We start from the raw sequence: 25767 nt of genomic DNA, 5'->3' as shown, positions 1-25767 counted from the left end.
GAATCCCTCCAATACTTAATCTCAGCAGTCAGGTCAATCGATGTTGGTGACAAGGCACTTGGTGTTAGGAGCAAAATAGCCACTTCCAAATGGAGATTGGACTGATTTGCAGAGAAGTCGGGGCAGCAGCATTGGAGCCGACAAGGCTTGATGCCATTTTGTATGGTTGGTGTAATGCAAGGCAAGCGGCAACATGTCAGAGTTATTACTTTATTAGTAATTATAATTATTAATAGGGTAAATACAAATTTTATAATTTTTTTTCTTGGAGAAATTGTATTTAGCTTCCATTGGGAAAGAGGGTATACTTGTCTTTCAGTAATTTTATAAAAAAATAATGATTTATTAATAAATTTACCATATAGGTAAAAAAATATGTTTTTCAAATATAAAAAGGTAAAAATAATTTTCACCAAAATTTGAATGAAAAATGACATCCGATCTATTTACAATACTTTTTACTACAAATAAAATAAAGTAATACGTCATTTTAACAACAAAATTTTAATAAATATTAAATAATAAATAAATATTTAAAATTTTAAAATATCAAAAAAATATATTTATCTTTACATTAAATTTGAATAAAAAATAGTTATTTCACCTTTATAATATGCTCAAAAACATGAAGTAGGTTTCGATGAATGTAGTCAAGCGTGTTCCACGACATATAAATTGGACTCAAATTTTTGTAAAAGATCTTATCTTTAGCGCGATCATTGTCAAATATTTGAACTTCTCAATACTAGTAATTATTTTTTTAATACCATGCTAATGGGTGGAGTTTATCTTGTACAAGTCATCTTTCTAGAAAGATTACGAAAAAATAAACGCCAAATAATTATTTTTCATACTTAAAAAAAAAATTATTTATTCATCTTTCATCTACTCTTATTAATGAAAATTATTTGATTTTACGGCAAATTATTAGTTTGTTATTCTTAATGAAATTACGTTAAATGCTTAATACAATTATTAAATGTCAATATGTTATTATTTTTATTAAAATTACAAAAATATAAGTAATTAAATTACAAAAGAATAGACCATCGTCTTCTTTCTTTTCAGCTCAACTAGACTCTGACCTTATCTCACCATTGTTAATCAGGAACTTTATCTCCTTGTTTGGTCTCTCTCTCTATCTCGTGAGAAATTATCACTTTATCAAGCTTCATGTGGGAGATAGTCTTTCGGCAAAAATAAATAAATAATTACTTTACAATTTTGATGATGTAACACAAATATCATGGAGCCTGGTGTTTAAATCAATACGCAGACAACAGTTAAGGGTTATATTCAATACATTCATTAAGTATATCTTCATATTTGTAGCTACTTAAAACGTGATGCTCACCATAAAAGGAAATGGAGTCTTTTTCTCCAAACTTGAGCAATAACTGAATAGAATTAGTATACGCTCTGGTCAAACTTAATTACTTCATCATATTAAATATATTTTGGTCAATAACTAGTTATTTGAAATTGTGTACCAAAGACAAGCAACGGCGTTGATGAAATGACTAGTATCCAGGAAATGTATGGATCAGTGAGCATCAGAAATCGTCACTTGCTAGGAAAAAATTGGATGTAGAGAAACATGTTGTTATCTCTAATATTTCAATTTTAATGTCATTTTATTCAACCCAATTCAATGTTCCATTCAACCCAAATCTGACATTTCTTTGAATGTAAATTTCACGAAGTTGCTTGCTCTTTTCGTTACCTTATAAAACCATGGGCCAAGGCTGAAGATTTGTCAGTTTGCAAAACTTTCAATCAAGGTGGCTAAGATTTTATCATGCAATGATTCTATCATAAAAGTTGGCTTGAGTGATAACGAAGAGTTTCCATAAACAAGAGGACATGGTTCAAATTCTCTTAATGTGATTAGTTTGGTTTCGGAAAGATGCTCCGGTTTAGATGGGGTTTGTCTATTTTAAATAGAAATGATGAATTAGGTTTCGCCATCTTTGTACAGTTTGTGAGATTGACGTTGGATTCTGACGATAATAAGCAACAGGTGAAACGTCCACAGCAGGGACAACAGGTGAGGGGCCCAAATGGGTGGCTAGCTGCTAGCAGGCTAAATTCTCTGCACTTTTAACCTTAAGCAGTTCCATTGAATCTGGTCGTTTTTATTAATGAAATGGCTACATCCAGCATGTTAATTTTGACTCATGCAATTCTAAATCTCGTGCGTCACCAAATAATCTTCTAAATTCATCGCAAGGGAACTAGCAGTCATGACTCACGTGCTTTAAAAGCAATTTACTTTTGTAGTATACGTGGGACCTGTGGTGATACAAAATAAGAAATTAACTTAAAAGAAAGCGCTGGATTTGAATCCTATTTTGTCTTCATACAATCAGCCAGCCTACCTTTCAACGTCACAATCTGTTCATACAATCAGCGAACAATCGTAAATAAAAATATGATCAGTTTTGGTGTTTGGTCAATTCAAAGAAGAAATATTAAAAGGCAGCTCTTCACATAATCCGTTTCCAAGTGTTTTTCTAATCACTTCGCCGTTGGATAACGTAAATAATTTAATACGAAATAGTAACTCAGTACTTAGCAAAAGTTTTTTACTTGCATGAAACGTATCCCATGTTTTTATCTCCACTTAGCTGTATGTAATTTCTTGAAATACATACCTAATTAATTAAATTCGAAAATTCGGTAACAAGTTCTCTTCAGACCATAAATCTCCTATTTATTCTTATCAGAAAAGGGTTAGGATGAGGTAGGATTTATCTGAGGCAGGGATCTAATTAAATCAATTGAAGTGTAGCAGTGAGCCATAATGACATTAATTTTTATATACGCCAGAGATTTATTATCACCATAGTATAGTAAAAATTCAAAGTCTTATCTTTTAATTTTTAAAATTTTAAATATTCTAAATAAAGAGATCAGTCATCGTTTTCTAGAAAATCGCCAACAAAATTTGAAACTTTAAATAAGGAGAAAATATTATTTTTCAAAACTTAATTTTAAAGAAAAAATTATTAATTTTTTAAATATCATTATTAAATGATATTTTATCTTTAATTCTAATTAAAAATTTTAATAAAAATTAATTTATAGGTAAGTGTTTAAATTTTTAAAAGTTAAAAATTAAGACTTTGAGATTTCATAATACCCTTGGTAGGAACAAGTCATTTGGCCTTTTATATATTTATGTATATTAGATAGTGCATCTTCCTCTAGGTTATATCTATCTATACATGGGATCAATGCCAATTAATGGCGACGTCCAGAGTCTAATATGGGTTTTTGTTTGGGCACGCTAATACATCAATCAATGAGAGGGAAGAAGAAAAAAATTCAATATATTGGGGTTTGGCCGCTAATTCGTCCCTTATTTCATGAGTAATAAAATGGAAATATTTCATGTATTTTTTTTAGCAATGTTAACTTTACAAATTCCTCATAAAAAAAAATAGAATGTAAAAATATTTTCTGAAATATATATGAAGTTACTCAGTTATATATATATATATATACACATAGATTGGAATCAGACACCAGTGTCCTACAAGTTTTACGTGTTTTTCAAACAGTAATGTGAAACACGTTTTCTATTTATTTGATAGTGGATGCTGGTTCTGGAACTAACCCTGGCGTGGAAAGGAAGGAGCCATGGAATTTGTCGGTGGTAACTTTAAATAGGGAAAATGACTATTTCCTATCCAAATTTTAGTGTAAGTTTAAAATTATATTTATAATAAATAAAAAATATAAATATCTACATTTAGACTAACTATCATCTGAATTTTCAATTAAAGGTAGTAATGGAATCGTTATTTTATCTATAAACTTTAAAATTTATATCATTTTTCTATCTAAGTTTTAAAATTAACATTTCAATTCATTCTTAAAGTTTAAAAAGTTTAGATTTTACTATTACGGTTTGTTTCTTTCTCCAATCACCATCATTTCAACCGACGACTAACGCTTTTCACTTATATTCTAGATCATACTATAAAGAACAATGAAGGACAACCCTCTAGATGCAACGACGAAAGACAATGTCATTTTTCGTTGCGTCATTCGGATAACGAAGGACGATGTTTTGTTGTCCTTCATCGTCGCGTCGTCCAGACATGACGAAATATCGTCCTTTGTCAAGTTTTCCTAATTTGAATGACGAAGGTCATCCTTCATCGAAAAAAATCTATATTTCTTCCTTATTATTAGTCGATTCTCTAATTTACTAGAGATGAAACTTAGAAAATGAAGAAAAATGAATTTTTTTTAAGTTTAATCATGAGAGATAAATGTGATTTTCTAAACTAGGGAAGAAATAATATAAATTTTTTTGGTTTTAAGATTTATGAATAAAATAACAATTTTATCCTTACTTTTAATTAAAAATTTAGATGACAGTTAACCCGTAGATAAGTGTTTAAATTTTTTATTTGTCGTATATCTAATTTTAAATTTAAACTAAAACTTAAATAAAAAATTATCCTTTTCCCTTCTAAATATGTAAATCGTGGCAGTGAAAAGTTGGTAACACGTTATAATAATAAAATACATGTTTAATTTAATCATCAATAATTAAGAGTTTAATTAATCCCTAGTGTACCAAAATCAAAAGCCGCTCCCGTCCCGCGCCTCCTCTGACCGAATAAATTTCAAACTACAACAAACTATCATTAAGTTTTAGTTTCCACAGCCTTTGAATTCCACAAAATCTTGCATACTTTGAACAACACTCCATAAAATTACAAATAATGCAGATGTTCCTGTGAAGGTTCCAAAAGCAATATGAAAGAGGCGTTCCACTTTGTATCAATATTTATTTTAACAATTAATTAATATATTTTTTTTAAATATATGTAGCAAGTGCCCATCTTTAGTAATCTTAATGATGCATTGGCGTTTTTCTTTAATTTTTGTAATGTTTTTTAAATGGGTGTAAGTACGAAAATAATTTTGGAATTTCTCTGTCTAACGCAAAGACATATCTACAGTAAAATGGATGGTTTTGCTCACATCATCCATTTTCCAGAGGGAAGAAGTACTTTTGCACGGAACGTGAGTTTGGTCAATACCAACCAATAGCTATAGTTTGAACATTTGTGAAGAGACCTTTCAGTTTCCCCTTTTTTTTTTACAGTAATGTGACAAATATTTGTAATATTTTACTCGCCATTTAAGACACCAAACCACAGGATAAAGACCGAAGTTGCCAGGCCCTCCCAGCGCTAGCAATTTAGCCATTAGGCCGCCTTTCTTTTTCCTCTAATCCAACAGCTTTTTATATATATATATATAAATTTGGTTGATGTACTCATATATTCATACTTTGGTTCCAGGCTCTCTGTTTGACATGGAGAACTGTCAACCATTTTTTCCCCCTTCATCTTCAGCATCATCGGGTTCATTGACTATGGTGAGTCCTCAAGCTAATTTTAGTGATTTTCAAAGTAACAAGTCAAGTGGGTTCCTGGGATTAATGCCAGAGATGAAAGTTCCTGCAGCTGGTTTAAATTTTAGCAACAACAGCAGCATGATTCAGAGCAAAAGTTTTGCAGGGTCTGAAAGTGGCGAGAATTTAGGAAAGAAAAAGGGGTCAGGGAAGAAGATAAGCAAGCCTAGATACGCATTTCAAACACGAAGCCAGGTTGATATTCTTGACGATGGGTATAGATGGAGAAAATATGGACAAAAAGCTGTCAAAAACAACAAATTTCCAAGGTAATTAGTTTCTTTCTTTAACTTCTTTTTCTTTCCTTCATCTCTTTCATTCATCGATTGCTAGAACACCTTTTCCTTTCGATATATCTAATTAAATTGATAGGAGATCAGATATACCGTATTCCAATATTACGAGATTATTTTGCCATAAAAAAAATATCTTAGTTAATCATACAAGGTATCTTGATAAATATATGTGAAATTAATTAAAAATTTAGTAAAATTAGTAAAATATTAGAATTTAAAAAAATATAATTTAAGTCTCTATTAAATTTATAATACTTTAACGTACATGTTATATCGGAAAAGTATATATATCAATGGTTTTATTTTTAAATTAATATAAAAATTTATAAGGTATATATTAAATCATCCGATACTAGACAAACTTAACTGGTGTCAAAAATTGAATCTACAGTGTGTGAACTTGTACATACATAGTATAGCCGAGAGTTATTGAATTTCATGGCGATGATAGCAAGTGGCAACAACTTCTTAAGCTAAATTCTAACTGTTAACTGGCATTGCAACATTGAATGGAGCTTGCCAATTAAGTCAAGACCATAAAAGGATTAAAGTTTCATGTTATATTGGCATCACAGTGATGTTACTTAAAAGTGTTAGAAGGAGTAGTAGTTCACGTAATATTCTGGATTTATTAGGTTAAGTTTAGCATAATTAATAATCTTTAATGACGTGGTTAATTATTATCTATGTTTATTAATAATCTGCAGAAGCTACTACCGATGTACCCATCAAGGCTGCAATGTGAAGAAGCAAGTTCAACGATTAACAAAAGACGAAGGCGTGGTGGTGACAACTTATGAAGGCATGCATTCACATCCAATACAAAACTCTACTGACAACTTCGAGCACATCTTGAGCCAGTTGCAAATTTACACTTCTTATTAACTCCTCACAATCGATACAATATATATATATATATATATATATATATACACACACACATGTATGTATGTATGTATGTATTGTGTTAAAAGGAGGAATTTGGACAGTAAAACCTCGGGGGTCTACAATTACAAATCAGATAAATCAGAGATAAACTTTATTATGATACATCATGTTGGAATCATTCAAACACATTTGCAAACCTTTCACCACTTAAGTTAACCTCCGGAGCCAATACAATATTTTTACTCTTCATCAAATGCAGATTTTGTTTTTAATGTAAATTATGTACTATTGAATTTAAGCCACAAATAAAATGTGTTGTAGGAATGAAGAAATTATTTACATTTAACTAATTATTCAGATTGCCTTTGTTTTTACTTTCAGTATCTACCATCAGATTACAGTTCAGAAAGGCACATTTTGAACCACGAATATAAGTGAAATGTATAATAGTTGTCTTTCAGTTAATTTTTTTTGGTTATTTATTTTATCAGAAATTACTGCAGCCAAGTGTGGTAAAATGGTTGAATTTGAATTAAAAAATAAAATAAAATAAAAATATCAAGTGACAAAAGATAGAGATTACAAGCATAAGATTAATAATACAAGTCTTTTGTGATGATATTTTAATATTAAAATTTTAATTTATTAGTATTATAATTGTAAAATAAATTATTAAAATTTTATTTGTTTGGTATAATTAATCCAATCTCAAAAAAATATTCAATTAAAGTGAGATTTTCTCTTACCAAAAAGGGGAAAAAATGGAGTTGCGATTTTATGTCATACTTAATCATCTGTGAAAAATTAGGGGTAGGATAAATGTCATGACAATCCGATAAATTTCGGAAACTAAGAGGGGTAAATTGATTTTTTCTCATAAAAAATTTAAATAATTTCAAATGTAATATTTACTCCGGTAAAAAATATACATTTACTGACGCTTGTGTAATAAGGAGTATCATCGGACCGAAGGTCGTCTTCTTGTAAATAATCCCGAAAGCGAAGGGGAGGATTGGAAGAAGTCCATTAGCCCACTCACCCGCCCACATTCCTCACTTTAGCGAGCCAAACCCGTGTTCCAGTTTCTTGTTAATCTTACTTATTTTCAAACTCTGCGATTCCAATTGAATTTGGAAATTCTCATGTCGTATCCTAGCTCATAGCACACTCTTCACAATACATTCATATAAGATTACAGTCAAATTAATAAACGAATTGATAAACTCCCGGTCATGTCTCTTCCTCTCGGCAAGTTAACAATCCTTCTTGGGGCAGGTTCGTACAATTTATTTTCTTCTCTTTTTTATCTCCCTCGTTTTTGCCTATTTCGATGTAATCGTTTTATTGCATCTTGTCATTAGTTATAATACTAGTGTTGGATCAAATTTTAGGTTTTCTTTTGGATAAACCATGGATCCTTAGTTGAATAAATTATTGTCTGTTGAGTGATGCCATCGGAATAAGTTATGGTTAATTGGAGCTATGTTTAGGGCATTGTTATTATGTTTGTGCTGTAGTTATTCGAGATAGCATTGGACTTCAGAGTTGGGTTTGACAGAGTGATTGTGTTCTCAATGTAGTTAGACTGAGTCAAGATTTTGTTGTTCGGTTAGATAAGCTGATTCTAGGAGTGTTCAGATGAAAAGGGAGTGATGATGAATAGTTTACAACTGTTGTGATTTTGCTGGTACGATTTTTACCTAAAATTTTCAACGGAACTTGTGACTTTAGAGTGATTTTAAAAATTGATTTGTAAGCACAGCAATAATCACCTAATCGCTATGTGATAGGAAGTTTCAGTTATTCCTTTGTTCAGATTTTTGACTAGTAAATAGGTTGTCTTGTGTGAGCTGAGAATAATATCCATTTTCGTTTTCATTCTTGTCCTGGGTTCTTACTTTCATCCAAAGGCTAATTATGTCAGGGTGATAAAATTTATGGCAAATCAGCTAGTCCTATGCTTTATTGACTTTTTATTTGCACTTAGGATACAATCATATCCAGTGGTATTTGGTTGTCATTGATTCTGTAAAATTTAGTTTACTTTTTTGATTCATTATGTTTGGGTAATTGGGTCAGAAGAACATTTCAACTAAATCAGATATTTTGTCTTTCAGGTATTGTTGGATCAGTTCTTGCAAAAGAAGGGCGCCTTTCAAATGTTTCTGATTTGGTTTCGGGTGCTTTAAAGGTACTTTTTTAACTACAACAAGCTTTGTTCTTCTGGGTGCCTAACAATAATATTGAGTTGGAAATAATGGTGCATTGATTTGTATGTTCACTTGTAGATTTCATTATATTTTGTTTTCAATGTTGATTTGTTTGTTGATAAATTCTTTCCCATTATCTTTGTTTTTCCTTGGGCTGGGGGATTACGCAATATTTGAAAAAAATTAAAAACTCATTTTGAGAGAAGAGTCACGGTAATGATGTATGGTGTTAGAGCCTAATATTCTGTTTCTGGCTGTTTTTCTGAGCATGTAAAGCTGTGGTCAATATTACCTTGTAATATACTCCCTCTTTTATGTTGTAATTGTTACCATAAATTTGTCTCAAGCAGACTACTTATGTTCTGAAAATTTTTTGTCTGTCACAGATTTTCTCCAATTCAATTAAACAAGTTGAATCTCATTTGTCTGCTAGCAAGCCACAGAATGACACTTTGATAGCTCAGGTTTGCATTTGACACCTTGTTGTGTTTCTCATATTCATATGTTCATCACAGGAAGGCTTGGAGAAGGAATAGAACTTTGCATTCTTTATTCACATAATGTTGAGTGTGCCTTGGTTATTTGGAAAATCATGAGTGTACACTTGCTACCTCATTTTTTTTTCTGGGGGGTATGGGGGAAGAGGTTGGGAAAAATTTGTTTATTGAGGCATTTATTTCTTTTCTTTCAATTTTACCGAGTATGGGTATGTAAAATACTTTTAGATGTTCCTAATGTAGGTTGTAATTTGGTTCATGGATCTGTTCCAGTTATAGATGGATTGGCAGGTTAAAATTTTTTTATTCTATGACTTGTTTGCTGATCCAAGGGTTTAAAGTCTCATTCTTTTGTGGTTCCCTGGTTCAAAATAAGCTCATTATTTTTTTTGGAGTAACATTTCTTTGTCATCTGATAGATAGCATTAGAGTTTGTAAATCGAGGTTGTGGTGGAACTTTTCACTTTTTCAGGTTAATTATCTAAGAAAGGAGCTGGATAGCTTGAATTTTAACTCTCCAATTACTGTTGTAACTGGAAGTGGATCAGGTTATTTCATACATACTCTTACATCTTAAGGAAAATATATTATTCACCTTCCACTTTTACACTGCGTTTTACCAATTAGAATTTTTTTTATTGAATATTTGCTATTAAGATTTTGTACATAAATTCCTCATGGGAAATGTGCAACACTGTTACCAACCAAATACACTGATGTGCTTGTGGGTTTCCATACTCTTCAAGATCTCTTTACCTTTGAATTATTCAAAAATATGTCTCCAGATGGTTGCTCAGTCAATCATGTGACTGATGATGATTTCTTCTTTTAACCATTAATTTTCATTCTTATTTGATGCCCATGTATTGCCGTGGTTTTTCTGTCAGTTGCTATACAACAACCTTAGAAATCTTGGATTACTGTATTTTTTTATTTTACTTATAACACTATTGGTTCCCTTGCTTGATAGCAGTATTTTCTTTTAATCTTTTAATGTTCTTGTAATTTATTAGCTCATGAGCATCCTCTCTAATTTTTATTATCATGCGCAGGTGGTACAAAGTATGGCATAATTATTGTTGTTGTAGTAGTTGGATATGGCTACATTTGGTGGAAGGTATGCTCTGGGAGATGATTCAAATTTATACATCATTTTCCCATAACATAGAGAAATGTTTGATATATGATCCCAATCACCAAATTTGTGTCATTTTTTTCCTTCTTAAATAGCCAATATTAGTCATGCATACTCAGTGATGATTTACTGTGTGCATTTTATGGCACGTTAATTTATCATGCATGCTTTAGAGTCTTCTGCTTGGTTTGGCTGAATTTCTGGAATTTTTTTATTTTTGTAGTTGAAATGTTGTCATTGTACTCTGAATTTTACAGTTTAGTGTTTCTCTTTTGACCCATGATTTTTTATCCTTATCAAATGTAACCTGATGTCTAATTAAAATTTTGCATGGGGTCTAGATCCTGTAGAAACGTATTTCAGAGTGAAATATGACTGACCTCTGGTAATTGAAGAACATACTATGCTCATTGATTCTTAAATTTATCTCGGAATTACACCTCTCACCTCTCAACATATTCTCTTCTCTAGGCAAGAGTTTTTATCCAAACAGTTGCATTCATGTGGCTCCTACCTTTTGTTTTTTCAAATTTTTTTTCCTTTCTGCTAGAAAACATTTCTTGTTCTTGTCTTAATCATCTTTTTTAATCCAATAATGAAGACAAATGACTGCTTCCATGCTACCATTTTTGTGAATGCATGTAGCACCAATCCTCTGTTATTTTCTTTCTTTTAGTAACAATTTGCTCTGATATCTTTCACAAAGCTGTTGCTTGACTACAAAAAAGTTAACCTACTAACCAAAAACTCATCCAAGGAAATTAATTATTTGAATTCTGAATCACTTATTTTATTCAAATTATCTTCAAACTCTTGTGCTTCTCATATAATCATCTCACCCATTCCTATTACCTGTTAAACTAATTCCAAGTATGTCTCAAAATGTTTAAATTCTTAGTTCCTTGCAGTTCTTATACGGTTCATGAGACACTGCTTCCTAATCTGTCTAAGCACTGTAGTTCTGCCTCTTGTTTTCTCAGTATTATAATTTTGGCATATTTCTATCTCTGCCATCTCATTCTAGTCTATGATTCTATGTCTAATTAATATATTTTCAGCTTCACAACTTTTTTGTTGTTTTGGAATCTGTTTAATCCATATATTCTGTGAATGTTCTCAGGGCTGGAAGCTTCCTGATCTGAGATTTGCTACTAAACGTAGTTTATTTGATGCCTGCGGTGTTGTATCCAAACAGCTTGAGGATGTTTATTCTTCAATCTCGGCAAGTTTTTTCCTATACTTTTGTCATGCTTGTTTTTGCAATGTTATGTGCTTATATTTTTTTGGTGATTTTTCTAATGATTGATAGTATAATATATTAAACTGTCACATAAATAAAGATATGTTGGTACTTGATTCTTTTGAGTTGGATATTAATGTGGTTCTTTTTTTCAATCTTTTTAATGTTGTTTCTCTTTATTATTTATCTTTAGAAGCTTCAGTTATTGCTATAATATGATAGTAATGGTAGGAATTCATTATAACTTCTAAATTTTAGCAAAAAAGCTTGACAGTGTTCCATAGGTTGTTATAGTAGAAGTATTGAAATTTTTTGCTGGCAATAATTACTTGTTTTTATATATTTGTGCTAGTATGATAAAAATTGTAAGAATTATGGAATCTGAATTGATGTTTTTTTCCTTTTTCTTTCTCTCTTCCAGTCTGCCCAGAGGCAGTTGTCTTCAAAGGTTACCAGGGTGGATCATGATGTGAATAGAGTAGCAGAAATATCTCAGGCTACACAGGAAGAGGTGTGGTTAATGGATATTAGCTATAGCATATGCTTTAATAATACCACAGATATTTTGAATTTATTTATGAACTTATCAAGCCTTTTAGGTTTCTATACTTCAAGGAAGATCAAGGATGATAGGTGAGGAATTTCAGTCTGTTCGTGAGGTCGTTCAAAGTCTGGTGAGCAATCTACAGAACTATAACTTTATTCTTTTACCTAACTATTAAAAAAAATGTGGGTTCTGGATTTGAACTTAAGCCTCTCTTTTCATTTGGTTCTTTCAGGAAGTGAAGCTTAGTGAAATAGAAGGCAAGCAGGTAACTTCTATGTTTACAATCTAAATTGTTCTGCTGTGATTAACATTTTATTTACACTGCTTATGCTAATGGATATGGCTTCTGATTGTCTGCTTAGGATTACACAACCCAAGGAGTGCTGAAGTTGTGTGATTATGCCCAAAGACAGGGAAGTGGTGGAACTGCAGAGCATATTCAGGCATGAACTGGTCCTGCTCTTCATTTTGTATAACATTACTTGTCAGATCCAGGACAATTTAAGCCATAGTATTTGTTGAATCAGTTTCATTGTGGTGGCGTTGCATAATTTCTTCAAAAGATTTTAAACTCCATGATGCCTTAAAAGTTTCAAGTTTAAATTTTGTTTATCTTCCTTCTAGATTGTTATATTTCCGTATTTTCTTTTCAGCCTATTTTATTTTTTCATGAAACAATGCTTCTCTGAACCCTGCAGGCTTTGCATTGCAGTTCCTCCAAGAAAACTCTTGAATCACCAACAATTACACCATCAAGGGTAATTTTTGCCCCTGATTTTTGAGGGAACGATGGACAATGCTTTAATACTAGTTTAATATATGTTGTTCTTATTAAATAAGTACACAGGCTACATATCAAAGAAACAAGAAAAATGATTTTCATTGTCTATTATTTAAATCTTCTTTTTCACCAGAAAAAAATATGTTGTTAGATTTGAAGGTGTGAATGTATATATTTCTTGTGACCTGTTCTGTTGCAGTTGATTTTAAACAGTTGTGCTCCTTGTTCAATCAGATTTTTTTTTTCTTTTTAATTTATTTCACAGCCTTCCTCTACTGTTAATCCAGTATGGATCAGTTATAACCCAAATTGTGTTTGAAAGATTGGTCATTTTGGTAGTTAGTGTTTTTGCAAAAAGAAGTTATGTTCATGAAATTGAAACGTTAATAATGTAGATTAAATGCATTGTTCAGTTGCCTCACCATAGACAAAAAATTCCCCATCAAACTGTTTGTTTAGTTCTTTATGTGTTTATATGTTGCTAGTATTTTTCTTACTGATATTTTCTGTGAACTTTTTCTTGCTATTCTCCACTTGTGCTTTTGCAGACCGGGTCTTTGCCTCTGTCGCTTGAGCTGCCATCTCCATCCAATTCTAATGGATCTCAGAAGGTTTGAAGACTTTTTACCTACATGAACATGGTTAGGATAAAAATATTAAAGGGATGGGGATAAGTAGTTTCTTTTTAATCTTCCATTTTGGTAAGAAATAAACTTGTCTTGGTTTGACCTTCTGCAGGGTCAGTGGCCTTCTGTCTCACCCTCTGGCCTGAAGGTGAAACTCTTAATAATTTACTTTGTGGTTTTCCTTTTATGTAATATTTATGGAGCGTCAATAACTTCCAAGTCTTTTTTGTAGGATTTTAGTGAAGTTTCAGAAGTGGGTGAGTCAACAAGTTTTGGAGTTCCTAATGGAAACGGAGCTTCAGAAGACTGGAGCAAGAGGTCTTCAAGTAATGGAGTGCTTGGGCTCGGGAAACGTTTTCGTGGTTCAGTTTTGACAAGACAGTGCAGTTCAAAAAATGCAGTTGCAGAACTAGCACTTTCAAGTGGACAGCAATGAGCAGTAAAATAACAAAGGTAATGGTTTTAGAAATAATATCAGTTGATATTATTTTTATAGGTCCTGACCTTTGACCCTTTATTTTCTCTTTGAAACTTCTGTGTGTATTATAACATTTTTTTTAATAATTGTTCATTGGTTGCAAATGCTGGAATAGGATTATACACCTTATAGGTCCTGACCTATAAGGTGTATAATGGTTTTAGCAATAATATCAGTAGATATTATTTTTATAGGTCCTGACCTTTGACCCTTTATTTTCTCTTTGAAACTTCTGTGTGCATTATAACATTTTTTTTAATAATTGTTCATTGGTTGCAAATGCTGGAATAGGATTATACACCTTATTCTTGTCTGAAAATCGTTTCAACTCCAGGTGTGGGAGATCATCACAGCTGCCCGTATTGTCATTTCAGGTTAATTCTGTACTGTATAATAATTTTTCCCATCATTTAATGTACACTCCAGCTACGCACAACAGAAAAATGATTCTCCTAACTAGCTCTCTTGGGAAAACATTTGTTTAGCAGGCCTAGATCAGAACTTTTAAACACTAAAATCCAATCCATTCAAGTCATTTCAGGTTAATTCTGTAATGTACTATGACTCCTATATTGTAAACATATGGATGGTGTATTTTACATGTGGACTGATTCTTCTGTGGCTTTCGTATGCAATAGTGAGGAAAACTTATGGGCTGCAATTGGTAGATTTGGAGTAGGTAGTCGAGCAACAGAAGATGTAATGGATAAAGTGTGAAATAGGCATTATCAGGCAATAGATTATCAGTCACTCCAAAACTTGCTTTTAGATGCATCTGCTTTTGTTTCACTTGACTTAGTTGTGAAAAATGTGGTGAATTTGTGCAGTTGGCATGTACATTAGCGTTTGAAGCTGTTTGTGGCTCCTTATGTGATACTGGCATCAATCATCCAAACCAATACTTCAGCGAGAGCCAGAAGATTTTGCAATCTAAGGTAAATACTGTATTATGATATTCACTTTGCTTAATTCCTCATCTTGTGTGGACATGCATATAAGTGAGATCTAGCTATTCGGTTTTCAGCATGAATATTTGAAGGAATAGTTTTTTATCATTATTTTTATTGAGAATGTGTACCAAATCCAAACAAGATGTTTGTTGGCATTACATGTATGACTTTAGCTGTTTCTGAGACAGTTGAATCTCCTTCAAGGTGTAAAGGATTAGATCTGTGAATTCTAACACTATATTCCAACATTAATTGTCAAACTATACCTATCACCTGTCTCTTGGTTCATGCTACTTTTTAGTGTTAGCAGCCTTTGGGTTATAGACAACAAAATGTGTGAATAGTAGAGATCCGGTTGCATAAATTTAATAGATTTGATTAAATTACATCCTTAATTCCTGCGTGTAAAAGGTGGGCTGAAGTCATTTATGGCATGAGTCAGTGACATGTGCTTGTTCGATAACAGGGCGTCATTATTAGATCTCCTATTGTTCAATTTCTTCCCTTTCTTCAGTGATATAGCAGTTCAAAGGAATTTAAATTGCAATATAATAATCATGAACTTAATGTTCCAATTTGATTGTATAGAGAATTAACAAAAATATAGACTTAGGCACGCCAAATCCTTGTTTCCTGAATTCTTTCTTGACCTTTTGGACAGGGCTACATTACAAACCCATTCTTCCTTGTGTGTATAAGTCAACCTGACCCGGTTTCAGGCTGCAGGGGCCAAGTTTTTGGAAAGTTATTATGGAGTCCTGAAAGCCTTTAGTTGAAAATTATGTTTTCTTTTGATTATATGCTTACACTTTTTTTTAAATCGACTGTCAGAGCAATGCAGGGGCATAAAAGAGACGGAATTTCCGGCATCTACCCGAATATTACTAATGCAGTGGACCGTATGAGGTTTGTATTTAATTGTGGACTTAGCCTCCCTTGGTAGTCCTTCGTACTTTAAAATTTGTTTATACAAATAAGTTAATGTATTAAAGCAAGTTGAAGTACTGATGTATTCTAATCTAATAATCTGAACTGAATTAATCTAAACATTGTTTATCTAGATCTTTTGTTGAAGGCTCTGAGAAAGTACTTATTCTGATCTGAAAGATGCAAAATGGCACTCACATATGGGAGTTAAATAGACCTTATGATTAATAGAGAGTGCCCTGCCCCATTGGCATTTAAAATTTGTTAGGGGAACCGTTGTGGTTGTGTTTAGCTATGAAAGCCAATAACATATATATTAGAGACTCTGCCCGATAGGATAAAAACAGCACATGGGTAGTTGAAACTCTTGATCCCAAATGCGTTTGGTTGGTTGAGGGTAAATGCTTCTCCACCGAACAACCCTTTCCCTCCATTTGGTTGTAGTTAGTAAGCAATATCTGATAGGAACTTAGTTTTCATTCATGGGATGGGACTACTGAGTGTTGCGAATTGGGACCAGCTCTTAAATTCTCCAGGTGTCCACCTCCCATTTGTTCAAGATTAATGTTTTAGATTAGTTGTGCTTACCGGTGGTTTTGGTTAAGTAGATCTAACCGATCCAAGCAAATTGGAGAACTTGCTAATAAACTTTTTGATCTTTTTTCCCTTGGAGTTATTAGATGTATTTCTTCTTAAATTGATCAGCATCAATATGGATATAATTTGTTAATATTTGGACATAATATTATAGCCATGAAAAAACGTATGGTGCTATTTACTTTCTTTAGAAATTGTGCTCCATTTGTGCAAGTGAACGACGAAATGTTTGACGTTGATAAGTTGTTTTTAATTATTGATGAGTGGTTGAGGTAGAGCATCATATGCCCTCCCGCGTGAAACACAATTTATACTGTTAACACTTTCATTTGATTCAAGCTATCAATCATTTATTATAATACTAATAATACTACTTTTCAGGTAAGACTTGGAGTACGCAATCATTCGTATTCACATGCTCATCAATAAAGTATGGTGTTTGTATTTGATTGTTTATGAACTATGTTAGTATATTTATTCTAGCATGTTGATTTTTTTTATGGTCGTGAAACATGAAAAATGGGTTCTGCCAATATAAGTATTTTTAAATTCTGGTTTCCACGAAGACGTCACAGTTTCCATAATGATTAAACTTAAGCCTTCAAAAAAGAATTCTAATTGAGAATATAAAATCACTAGAAGAAAGTACGTTTGATGGGTTGATGTTATTGTCACAGCTCTATGGCTTATATTGTCTGGCTTAGTCTTAGTCTTAGGGGATATGGCTCAAACACTCGTCTTTTGTAAACTCTATGAAGACCAAAGTTAGTTCGTCTACAAAATTACGTAAGGAATCTTCGTTTTGAATGGTAGTGAAACCAAGCCATAATAAATTCCGCACAGTGGCTTGGGAGCCACTTAATAACATGGTGAAGTAGTGGATGGAGAACTAAGAAAAAATTTATTGTGTTTGGGACCCATTCTATTGACGCAGCCCCTCTTGGAGTAGGAGCTGCAGGGTTGAATGGAAGAGGACCGACATGGTACTTTATTTTTGAACACATTTTTATTAAAGACCGAAAAGTAAAAATTTACACTTCATAACATTTTCCTTAATTTACTCTGTCCTCATCATAAAACAAATAGTCATTTACTTTTGAGAGAGTGTAGAGTTGACAAGTCTACAGGTATAGCATGCTCTTTATGACCTAGTGTTGCACAAAAAGGCTTTTTGCTCAGCTCGATCATTACCATTACAAAAGTTTCCATTTTTGTAGCTCGTGTTGTTTTTTGTTATTAGAAATTGGCCATAAGACTTGTTCTCGTCTAAAGTTTGATGTAATTTTAAATTTTTATTTGTCAATTTTTTAAAATTTAAAATTTATTTATAAATTAATTTTTATTAAAATTCTTAATTAAATATAAAAATAAAATATTATTTTAATAATATTATTAAAAATATATATAATTTATTATATTTTTTCTTTAAATTTTTTAAACTAAAAATTTCATCTTTATATGAAGTTTTCTAATTTAAAAAATTATCACATGTTATGCCCTTCTCACCAAATCTAGGGTTTTTTTTCATTGACCTCTCTAGTTACCATCTTCGGTATCCTATCTTTTTCATCCTAAACTGTCATCATCTCTCCTACCATGAGATCTTTGTTTGTTTGATGAATCCAAAAGATTTGTTTGAAAGTGTCATTGTCTAGATGACGCCTTCGTCGTCAAGATAAAGCATCATCTAGAAAAAGTTTCGTTTGGACAACAATGCATCTAGACGAATTGTTTGGATTTGTCAAATCTAGATGAAGATCTTGTAATCAGAGATACGGTGACGGTTTAGGGTTGAAAGGGAAGGTTGTCAATGAGATTAAAAAAAAAACCTTAAGTTTAGGGAAAAGAGAATGTGATTTTTTAAAATTAAAAAACTTTAAACAGAAGTAAAATTATTAGTTTTTAAAACTTAAATAGAAAATATAATAAATTATATATTTTTTATATTAGTGTTAAACTAATAGTTTTATCTTTATATTTAATTAAGAATTTTAACAAAAATTGATTCATAAGTAAAATTTTAAGTTTTTAAAAGTTAACATATGAAAGCTTGGAATTATATCAAACCATGAGTGGGAATAAGTCTTTTGGCCTTAGAAATTTATAGCATCCTTCCTGTTGTGTTCTTCGAGAGAGGCATTAGTGAATTTATAGAGCATGGTTATTATTTTAACAACATAATGATTATGGGTATAGCATTCTATCCGAAAGTCAAGTTCCTGAAGGTGGGTTTGTGTTGTGGGTGATAAACTAACTAGAATGGGTATCAGAATATACTTTTTTTGTGAAATTAGATGAAAGGGAAAGCCCATGTCAAAAGTTTACACTAGCTTCAGAAATTACACTGCAGCCGTACAGGAGAGGAGGTTAGACTTTAAATGAAGCCCGTCTTTAAGCTTATTTTTTAATGTTTTTAGTTTATTCAAAATGGATTTCATGATTGGTGACACGTGATTGGGAAATACGAAAATAAAATAAATTGAGATGTTGGATGTGAAAAAAAAGATAAAGATGAGACATAAATTCTTTTGGAAAACACTCGTGCAATTGAGCGTGCTAGTGCCTTCTATCTTGGAGCTGTATGACAGACATCATTCATTATCTCTACATTACAGATCAATTTAAATGATTTTCAGATTTATCATAAGGGGAAGCCTCATTCACTGTTATCATCTTCTTCTTCTTCGTAATCTTTATTCCCTGTTATAGCATCCACAAACTCATAGCTCACCGATCCCATGTGTGGTATCAATTTTTCCTCGTGCAAATAAATTTTATTCTTTCCAAAAGGAAAAAAATTAATGTTTTTTCTTTCTTCTGATAGGTAGGGGGATTCCTGTAATAGCAAAGTTACCAAGCCAAAATGTCTTCAAAGAGTTGTGTGAGATGTAATGGAAAGTTTCTATAAAAAAAAAAGACATGTTCAAATATTTTTTAACAGTATTTTAAGATTAAGTTTTTGATACATTTAATATAGTAATTATTGAATTGAATTTGTGAATGATTCGATTCATACGGAGTCTTCACAAGTTACAGAGCCAAAACCAGGGAGAGTGATGAGGCAAAAGCCGAGAAAGAACGTCATGGGATACGAAACCAACGAAGACTCATAGTCATAGTCACACACCTTAGCTTAGTTTCGTACTTTTCTTTATCTCACTTGAAAAGTTGAAAGCAACTACACCCTGTCTCCTTCCTCGCCACTCGTTTTTTTAACTCGTTTTATTTTTTCTACATTATTTTACATACTTTTCTTCTCTACTTCCAACCCTGCAGCGCCTAAAAAGGAAGTAGAAATAGAAGACTTGCAAAGACTTATCTCTCTTGCTTATTTCTCTCTCTTTTCTTCCTCACTCACTTCTCTCTAATTCTATACATTATTTATATTCTTCTTGCTACTAACAATCATTCTCCTGTTACCACCACTTAGACCCTTCCAAGCTTCCTTCTTCCTCACTAGATTTTTAATTAGCTACTGTTGTAGCTGCTTAATTAACGACCGGACAGTGATCAACTCTGGTTGCCTTTTATTTTTTGTTTTTTCTGTACCTTGTTTTATTTTTTCTATTATTCTTGTTATATTACACAACAAACAGCTAGTGTGAACCTTCCCACCTTTTTTAGGTGTCTATTTATGCAACTTGGCAGGGTGGAAGTTACCAACACAACAGTCTTGCTTCTTCTGTGCCTGCTTTCTGGGACTTTCAGGTTACTTTTTTTATGGGTTCTTTCTTACAATGTTTTTTTTAATTATAAATTTCTAGCTGCTATCTAGGAGTTACAGACATTATATGGTTCGATGTACAATTTTTGGGTTTCTTATGACTTTGCTTGCTTGTTACAGTTGAAATCATATCATTTTAAAAAACACGTTTTACAAGAGCTAGATGTGTGTAAATTATTGCATGCGGTCTTATATATGTGTGTGTCTCTGTATTTTTTTGGTTTATCTTTTCTTTTTTTTTTGAGGAAAAATAAGCTTTCTAATGGTGATGGGCGGAAACTTTTGGCTGAGCTTTGAAATAAAAGAACGAAATTTATTTCTTAAGTTTTATTTGATAGCATTTATACAGGAAATTAACTTGTTTAAGTGTTTAATTTATTCAAACACGATTTTTTGCCGGTCTCTGCCCATAAAAGAAGAAAAAGAAGATGTCTATTAATGAATTTAATTTCTGTTTCAGATGAAAATTTTGTGAGGATGTTTAGAGCTTTCTTGGAAAAGAACTTTTTGATGCTAGTGGCTAAGTGTGGTTGGAAATTATAGTGCTGACTCATGTGATGGGACATGTACATATCATGATACAGATGAACTAGACATCTTTTTCTTTGTCATTCTACTGTAAATTATCACTGCAAATTTTTTTACGAGTAATTTTCTTCCATTAAAGAAATGGGAAGCCATTCTTTTGATTGGAAGTTTTGTCATGTGTCTTAGGGAAAAAAATGTATAAATTATCTTTTACTGTTTCAGTTGTAAAAAGCTATCTGCAGCACATGAGAATTCTTTTCACAATGTTGATAATAGAACCACAATAAGACTAGAAAGCTGATACAATAAATTTTATACTAGATCTTATTCTTGCTATACACTGTTTCATAAGTTGTGTTCTCTTTCACTAGGAATTTAGTGTGAGCAGAACGAGGAAAATGATGAATAGGACAATTTTCCAGAAAGAAGACATTCTCCCTATAGCATTAGTTGCTGGGTCCAGTAGCTCCAGGCTGCAAGGAGTTGCTTGCTGAACTTGAATCTCTCAAGTTAGGTGTTTTGGAGGGCAGCTTGCAGCAGAAATATAAGTGCCCTGTGGTCTCTTTGATGGAGTTATCAAGATCTAGTTCTTCAAAAAGGGCCAAAACGCCTGGCAGTGGGACCCATGTCCCTTCTTGCTTGGTTGATGAGTGCACAGCAGACCTTACTAAATGCAGGGACTATCATCGCCGCCATAAAGTATGTGAGCTCCATTCTAAGACCCCAAAAGTTACCATTCAGGGTCAAGAACAACGGTTTTGCCAGCAGTGTAGCAGGTATGAATGAGAATGTTCATATAATTAACACAGAATGGATGTTTATGCAAGTAATTTTGCCCTTCTATAGTTTTGACTCTCTGTAATTTATATCAGTTACTCAATTTAATGTAGATACAGCAGATTATTTCTTTTGTTCTGGTCTCCACCAGTTCTTAATTGTATGTTGTGATTATTTAGGATTTTGTCAGCTGTTTTTGATGTAATATTCTTTTTCTAGAAGTTAATATATCTTCTAGGTTCACCGAGTTGCATGATAAATAAACTTTTAATAGATTTCTAAATTTGGGCATACTAGCTTGTGTTGCAAAAATTAGATTAGGCATGGATGATAAACTTTTAGGAGTAGATTTCTATAATCTATGTTGTTAGCATTTTATTGCAATGAATGGTGTGGGAATTAGAAGACTGATTAATCTTTCAAGTCGGCCCTTTATGCTATCAAGATGCTGCTCTATTAGTGGATCAGGAGACCTAATGACTGCTTTTGTTCTTTTGGAGGTTGAATTGTGTCTAGGCAGGTGAATATATCTGCAGAACTTAACACCTAGTTTAGATGAGGCAGGATATTATTTATGACGATTTGTTTTTCTAAGCAGAAATAGCAGGCATCGGCTATGTAATTCCTATCCAACGGACTATTCTTTGTAGAACCATCAAGCTAATGGATGTTTTATTTTGATTTTCTCAGTACATGATAATTTTTTTATTTGTTTCTGTATTGGTTGAAGTTTTTTTTTTTGGTGTGACAATGTTAAAATTCTTGTTTCTCGAGAACACACCTTATCAGGTTTCATTCATTGGCGGAGTTCGATAATGGAAAGAGAAGCTGCAGGAAACGGCTTGATGGGCACAACCGGCGCCGTAGGAAGCCTCAGCCAGAAACTCTGTCCTTAAACTCTGGGAGGTTTCTTTCTGATTACCAAGGTTAAAATTCCTCTTAATTGAAAGTTTAGTCAATGTATAGTTTATGCATATTGAAAATAAGTTCCCCTCCTGGCCATCATTGATTGCAGAATGAAATTATGCACTGCCAATTCTTTGATGCCTTAGCATAGCAGATTACATTTTATATCAATTATAAGGGAAAACTTTATATGTAGGTACTAGATTTATACCATTCGGTAGCCCTCAAGTATTTTCAACTAGCTCAGAGATACCTGCTTGGGCTGGAGTTGTCAAAGCCACAGCTGAAGTGATGTTTCACAACCACCACTCTCAGTTGGACTTGATCAATAGGAACATGTTTCATGAATCGTCATCTCACAACTACAAAGGAGGGAAGCAGTTCCCCTTCTTAGAGGGAATCAATTCTACACTCCCAGGAACTTCCAACTATCAACCACAACTGAGTGCCAATTCCTCTTTGAGCAGCCAGAAAATCTGCTCTAATGGTTTAAACAGAGTGATAGATTCAGGCTGTGCTCTCTCTCTTCTGTCATCGCCACCAGCCGAGACTCGGGAGATCGGTTTCAGCAATATGTTGCAGTCTGACTCAATCCCTCAGTTCTTGATCCCAAGTTTGAATTACAGTAATCAAGGAATGAATGGCGAGCCTCTACAATCTGCTTTGGTCACAGAAATCAGTAGCAATGCCAACCACCATAACCAGGGTATTTTTCATATGGGTCCTGATGGATCCTCTCCAAGTAGAACTCACCAGACTCTCTCCTTCTCCTGGGAGTAGTGTCTCCCATCTGCAGCTTTCCTTGTGACCCATTATTACCAAACAGTTTAATAAAATGTGGAAGCAACTGCAAGCTGTAAGATTTCTATGTTATTTCATGCATGTACTCCTATTAAAATCCTTGTAGCCTCGCAAGTAGAGGGATCTTGTATTCTATTTATTTGAAGCCCAAAAAGTGGTGGGTTTCAATGTTATCATCGTATCATTTGTATAAAAAATTTCCAAAATAATTATTTTCAGTGACTTTTGGGAATTCGAATTTAGTATCCAGGAAAAAATAAATACAAAACAAACGTAGATAACGCCTCAATGAATGAATAATCACATAATATTATTACTAAGAATACTAGTGAAAATATAAAATCAATAAAATTATGTGTATATATTTTAAGTACACAAATATGTATATACTTATACATATTATCATGTGATAGAGTGATTTTGAATTAAAAACAAAATAACATTAAATCATATGATAACATGTGTAAGTTTATACATATTTATGTATCTAAAATAGGTAAGGATAGTCTTGCTTTGGATGCTTTATTCTTAACAAGTAATGACAGAAAGTGTGTTTGCGCAATGTGATAAAGATTTCACGACGAATAAACTGTCACCAGAATGTGGCATTTTGAGGTGTGACGGCACCGTTTACCACCACATCAATATCATGATGTGGGCGAATTTCTTGTGGTTACATTACATCACAGTTATTCCCAGCATCAAAATTCACAAATGGAATGTCCAAATTTTGTATGAGCCAGAGTGGGGCATTGCCGTCACTAGAATGTGGCATTGCCGTCACACCTCAAAATGCCAAACTCTGGTGGCAGTTTATTCGTCGTGAAATCTTTGTCACATTGCACAAACACACTTTCTGTCATGACTCGTTGGGAATAAAGCATCCAAGGCACGCAAATTCGGTTCTGGTCTGCAGAATCGAATGATACCCAACGAAATGGTGATGGGGACCGACCAAATAAAGTAATTTCTAGGAGGATTTGTTCATAGATCGAGCTTGCTTTATGAAGATATTATGGAATTTAGAGTTGAAGATCAAATCTTTCAGCCATTAACATGAGAACATTTCATAGCTCACCAAAAAGAAAAAGCGTCCCCGATCTTTCTTGGTCCTTGTGAATGTAATCCCCTAAAAAGTTCTACGTGATCCACATCTTGACAAATTTTTTTTTTTAATAATTGGATTCATTCGATTCGAGTGAAATTATTTTTTTATTTTTTTAATAAAATCAATTATATCAAATAAATCAAATTTTTTAAAATTATTAAACCAAATAAACTAAAAATTTAACCTTAAAATATAATCAAAAACTTGAATTTAAACCTGTTATATATAGAGTCTCCTTTTCGGCTACATCTGGACAAATATATCATTTCAGAACTTTAAAAACATAAAATAGCCGGAGAATATTATCCAAAATCTGGGATTGAAAGAAATCATCGTTATCTCGACCAACAGTTTTGCCCAATTCACACCATATATAAATAAGTAGAAGGCGTTGTGTGATGCATAACACTGAGAAATCATCTTCACAATCAATGGAGACAGACCAGAAGCAAAGAGGGTTGATGAGAAATAAGCTAGTCATGACTCTCTCTAAATTTACCAAGCGTAATGGAAATAACAAGGTGAGGCCAACCCAGCTTTCGAATAATCGAAATGGTTCAGTGAGTTATTTGACTACTCACCCAGATGTGACAAATTCTTCATCACTGCAAAAGGCTGTATCGACTTCCAGTAAGGTCAACTGTCTCCGTGAAGAAAGCGGCTATGCTAACAATGGCCCTTACGATTATTACGGCGGCGGCGATGAAAACGTGGACATGAGAGCTGCAAAGTACATTCTTTATGTTAAAGAGCGATTCAAGCAAGAGCGAGTGGAGTAGAATGCAATTTGGGAGGCATGCATAAGAGATCATCGTCATCATCATGCAATTTTTGGCTCGAGTGAAGAATTCTAATTGTTCTTAAGAAAAAAAAAAAAAAAAACCATAATAAGTGAGGTTCACCTCACTAGCTAACAGTTAGTGCCCGTCAGTTCATTACTGTCCTTGAATTGTGTAATAAGTAATATTTACAAGTTTTTCTTATTATTATATAGCAGTCTTCATCCTTCAAGCGATCTTGCTGTTTTTATAGTATGCCAGCCTAATGGAATTCTCACATTACCAATGATCAAATATTGACATAGGCCAATGCTTTTTTACAGCAGCTTTACGTTTACTTCTTAATAACATGTATGCTTTTTCAGCACATACACACACATATTAAGGGATGGCAACATGAATAGACAGGGAGGGGATCTTCTTATTCCCTGTCCTCTTGAAGAACAATCCCTTTCTCATCCCCTCCCCGTCTTTATCCCAAAAAAAAAAATCTCATTTTTAAAATACAAGAAAAATATATTAAATAACAAAATTA

The 25767-nt window shown here is 32.8% G+C and overlaps 3 protein-coding genes across 14 annotated transcripts; all 3 read left to right on the top strand.

Annotated features, from left to right (window-relative positions):
- Positions 1 to 5199: 5199 nt before the first annotated feature.
- On the top strand, positions 5200 to 6995 carry LOC123216269 (probable WRKY transcription factor 75). Its single transcript, XM_044636672.1, has 2 exons — positions 5200 to 5706; positions 6441 to 6995. Exons 1-2 carry the CDS (start codon positions 5294 to 5296, stop codon positions 6616 to 6618), a joined length of 591 nt encoding a protein of 196 aa, XP_044492607.1. The 5' UTR covers positions 5200 to 5293; the 3' UTR covers positions 6619 to 6995.
- Positions 6996 to 7587: 592 nt separating this feature from the next.
- LOC123216808 lies at positions 7588 to 17177 on the top strand. 10 transcript variants are annotated; one of them, XR_006502341.1, is made up of 19 exons: positions 7589 to 7896; positions 8739 to 8812; positions 9218 to 9295; positions 9801 to 9876; positions 10381 to 10445; positions 11584 to 11685; positions 12125 to 12214; positions 12303 to 12377; positions 12483 to 12515; positions 12613 to 12693; positions 12949 to 13008; positions 13580 to 13642; positions 13770 to 13805; positions 13890 to 14110; positions 14470 to 14509; positions 14624 to 14676; positions 14774 to 15070; positions 15917 to 15991; positions 16991 to 17177. XR_006502341.1 is itself a non-coding variant. In XM_044637386.1 (15 exons), the coding sequence occupies exons 1-14, from the start codon at positions 7854 to 7856 to the stop codon at positions 14091 to 14093; spliced, it is 1080 nt and encodes a 359-aa protein (XP_044493321.1). In that variant the 5' UTR covers positions 7589 to 7853; the 3' UTR covers positions 14094 to 14110; positions 14427 to 14446. The 10 variants fall into 10 exon arrangements, 1 of the variants encoding a protein (XP_044493321.1); XR_006502342.1 differs by having other exon boundaries at positions 14621 to 14676; positions 16991 to 17039; XR_006502344.1 differs by lacking the exon at positions 14624 to 14676 and having other exon boundaries at positions 14963 to 15070; positions 16991 to 17039.
- A 2708-nt stretch (positions 17178 to 19885) lies between these two features.
- On the top strand, positions 19886 to 23563 carry LOC123216810 (squamosa promoter-binding-like protein 16). Of its 3 annotated transcripts, none has more exons than XM_044637389.1 (5): positions 19886 to 20128; positions 20258 to 20317; positions 21233 to 21637; positions 22428 to 22564; positions 22741 to 23563. In XM_044637389.1, the coding sequence occupies exons 3-5, from the start codon at positions 21429 to 21431 to the stop codon at positions 23322 to 23324; spliced, it is 930 nt and encodes a 309-aa protein (XP_044493324.1). In that variant the 5' UTR covers positions 19886 to 20128; positions 20258 to 20317; positions 21233 to 21428; the 3' UTR covers positions 23325 to 23563. The 3 variants fall into 3 exon arrangements, with proteins under 3 accessions (XP_044493324.1, XP_044493323.1, XP_044493322.1); XM_044637388.1 differs by having other exon boundaries at positions 20234 to 20317; XM_044637387.1 differs by having other exon boundaries at positions 19968 to 20317.
- Positions 23564 to 25767: the final 2204 nt, after the last annotated feature.

The sequence above is a fragment of the Mangifera indica genome, chromosome 5, assembly GCF_011075055.1.
Source record: "Mangifera indica cultivar Alphonso chromosome 5, CATAS_Mindica_2.1, whole genome shotgun sequence".
In the NCBI taxonomy this organism is placed as follows: Eukaryota; Viridiplantae; Streptophyta; class Magnoliopsida; order Sapindales; family Anacardiaceae; genus Mangifera; species Mangifera indica.
The sequence above is the reverse complement of the archived record's forward strand: the minus strand, read 5'-3'. Positions and strand labels throughout refer to the sequence as shown.

What these genes read in the sequence shown, in the direction of transcription:
- LOC123216269 (XM_044636672.1), top strand. Translation starts at nt 5,294, where the DNA reads ATGTACTCATATATTCATACTTTGGTTCCAGGCTCTCTGTTTGACATG. An exon ending in AAAAACAACAAATTTCCAAG is followed by an intron (nt 5,707 to 6,440) that starts GTAATTAGTTTC and finishes AATAATCTGCAG; the next exon opens with AAGCTACTACCGATGTACCC.
- LOC123216810 (XM_044637389.1), top strand. Translation starts at nt 21,429, where the DNA reads ATGGAGTTATCAAGATCTAGTTCTTCAAAAAGGGCCAAAACGCCTGGC. An exon ending in TTTTGCCAGCAGTGTAGCAG is followed by an intron (nt 21,638 to 22,427) that starts GTATGAATGAGA and finishes ACACCTTATCAG; the next exon opens with GTTTCATTCATTGGCGGAGT. An exon ending in GTTTCTTTCTGATTACCAAG is followed by an intron (nt 22,565 to 22,740) that starts GTTAAAATTCCT and finishes CTTTATATGTAG; the next exon opens with GTACTAGATTTATACCATTC.
- LOC123216808 (XM_044637386.1), top strand. Translation starts at nt 7,854, where the DNA reads ATGTCTCTTCCTCTCGGCAAGTTAACAATCCTTCTTGGGGCAG. An exon ending in AACAATCCTTCTTGGGGCAG is followed by an intron (nt 7,897 to 8,738) that starts GTTCGTACAATT and finishes TTTGTCTTTCAG; the next exon opens with GTATTGTTGGATCAGTTCTT. An exon ending in TCTCACCCTCTGGCCTGAAG is followed by an intron (nt 13,806 to 13,889) that starts GTGAAACTCTTA and finishes TCTTTTTTGTAG; the next exon opens with GATTTTAGTGAAGTTTCAGA.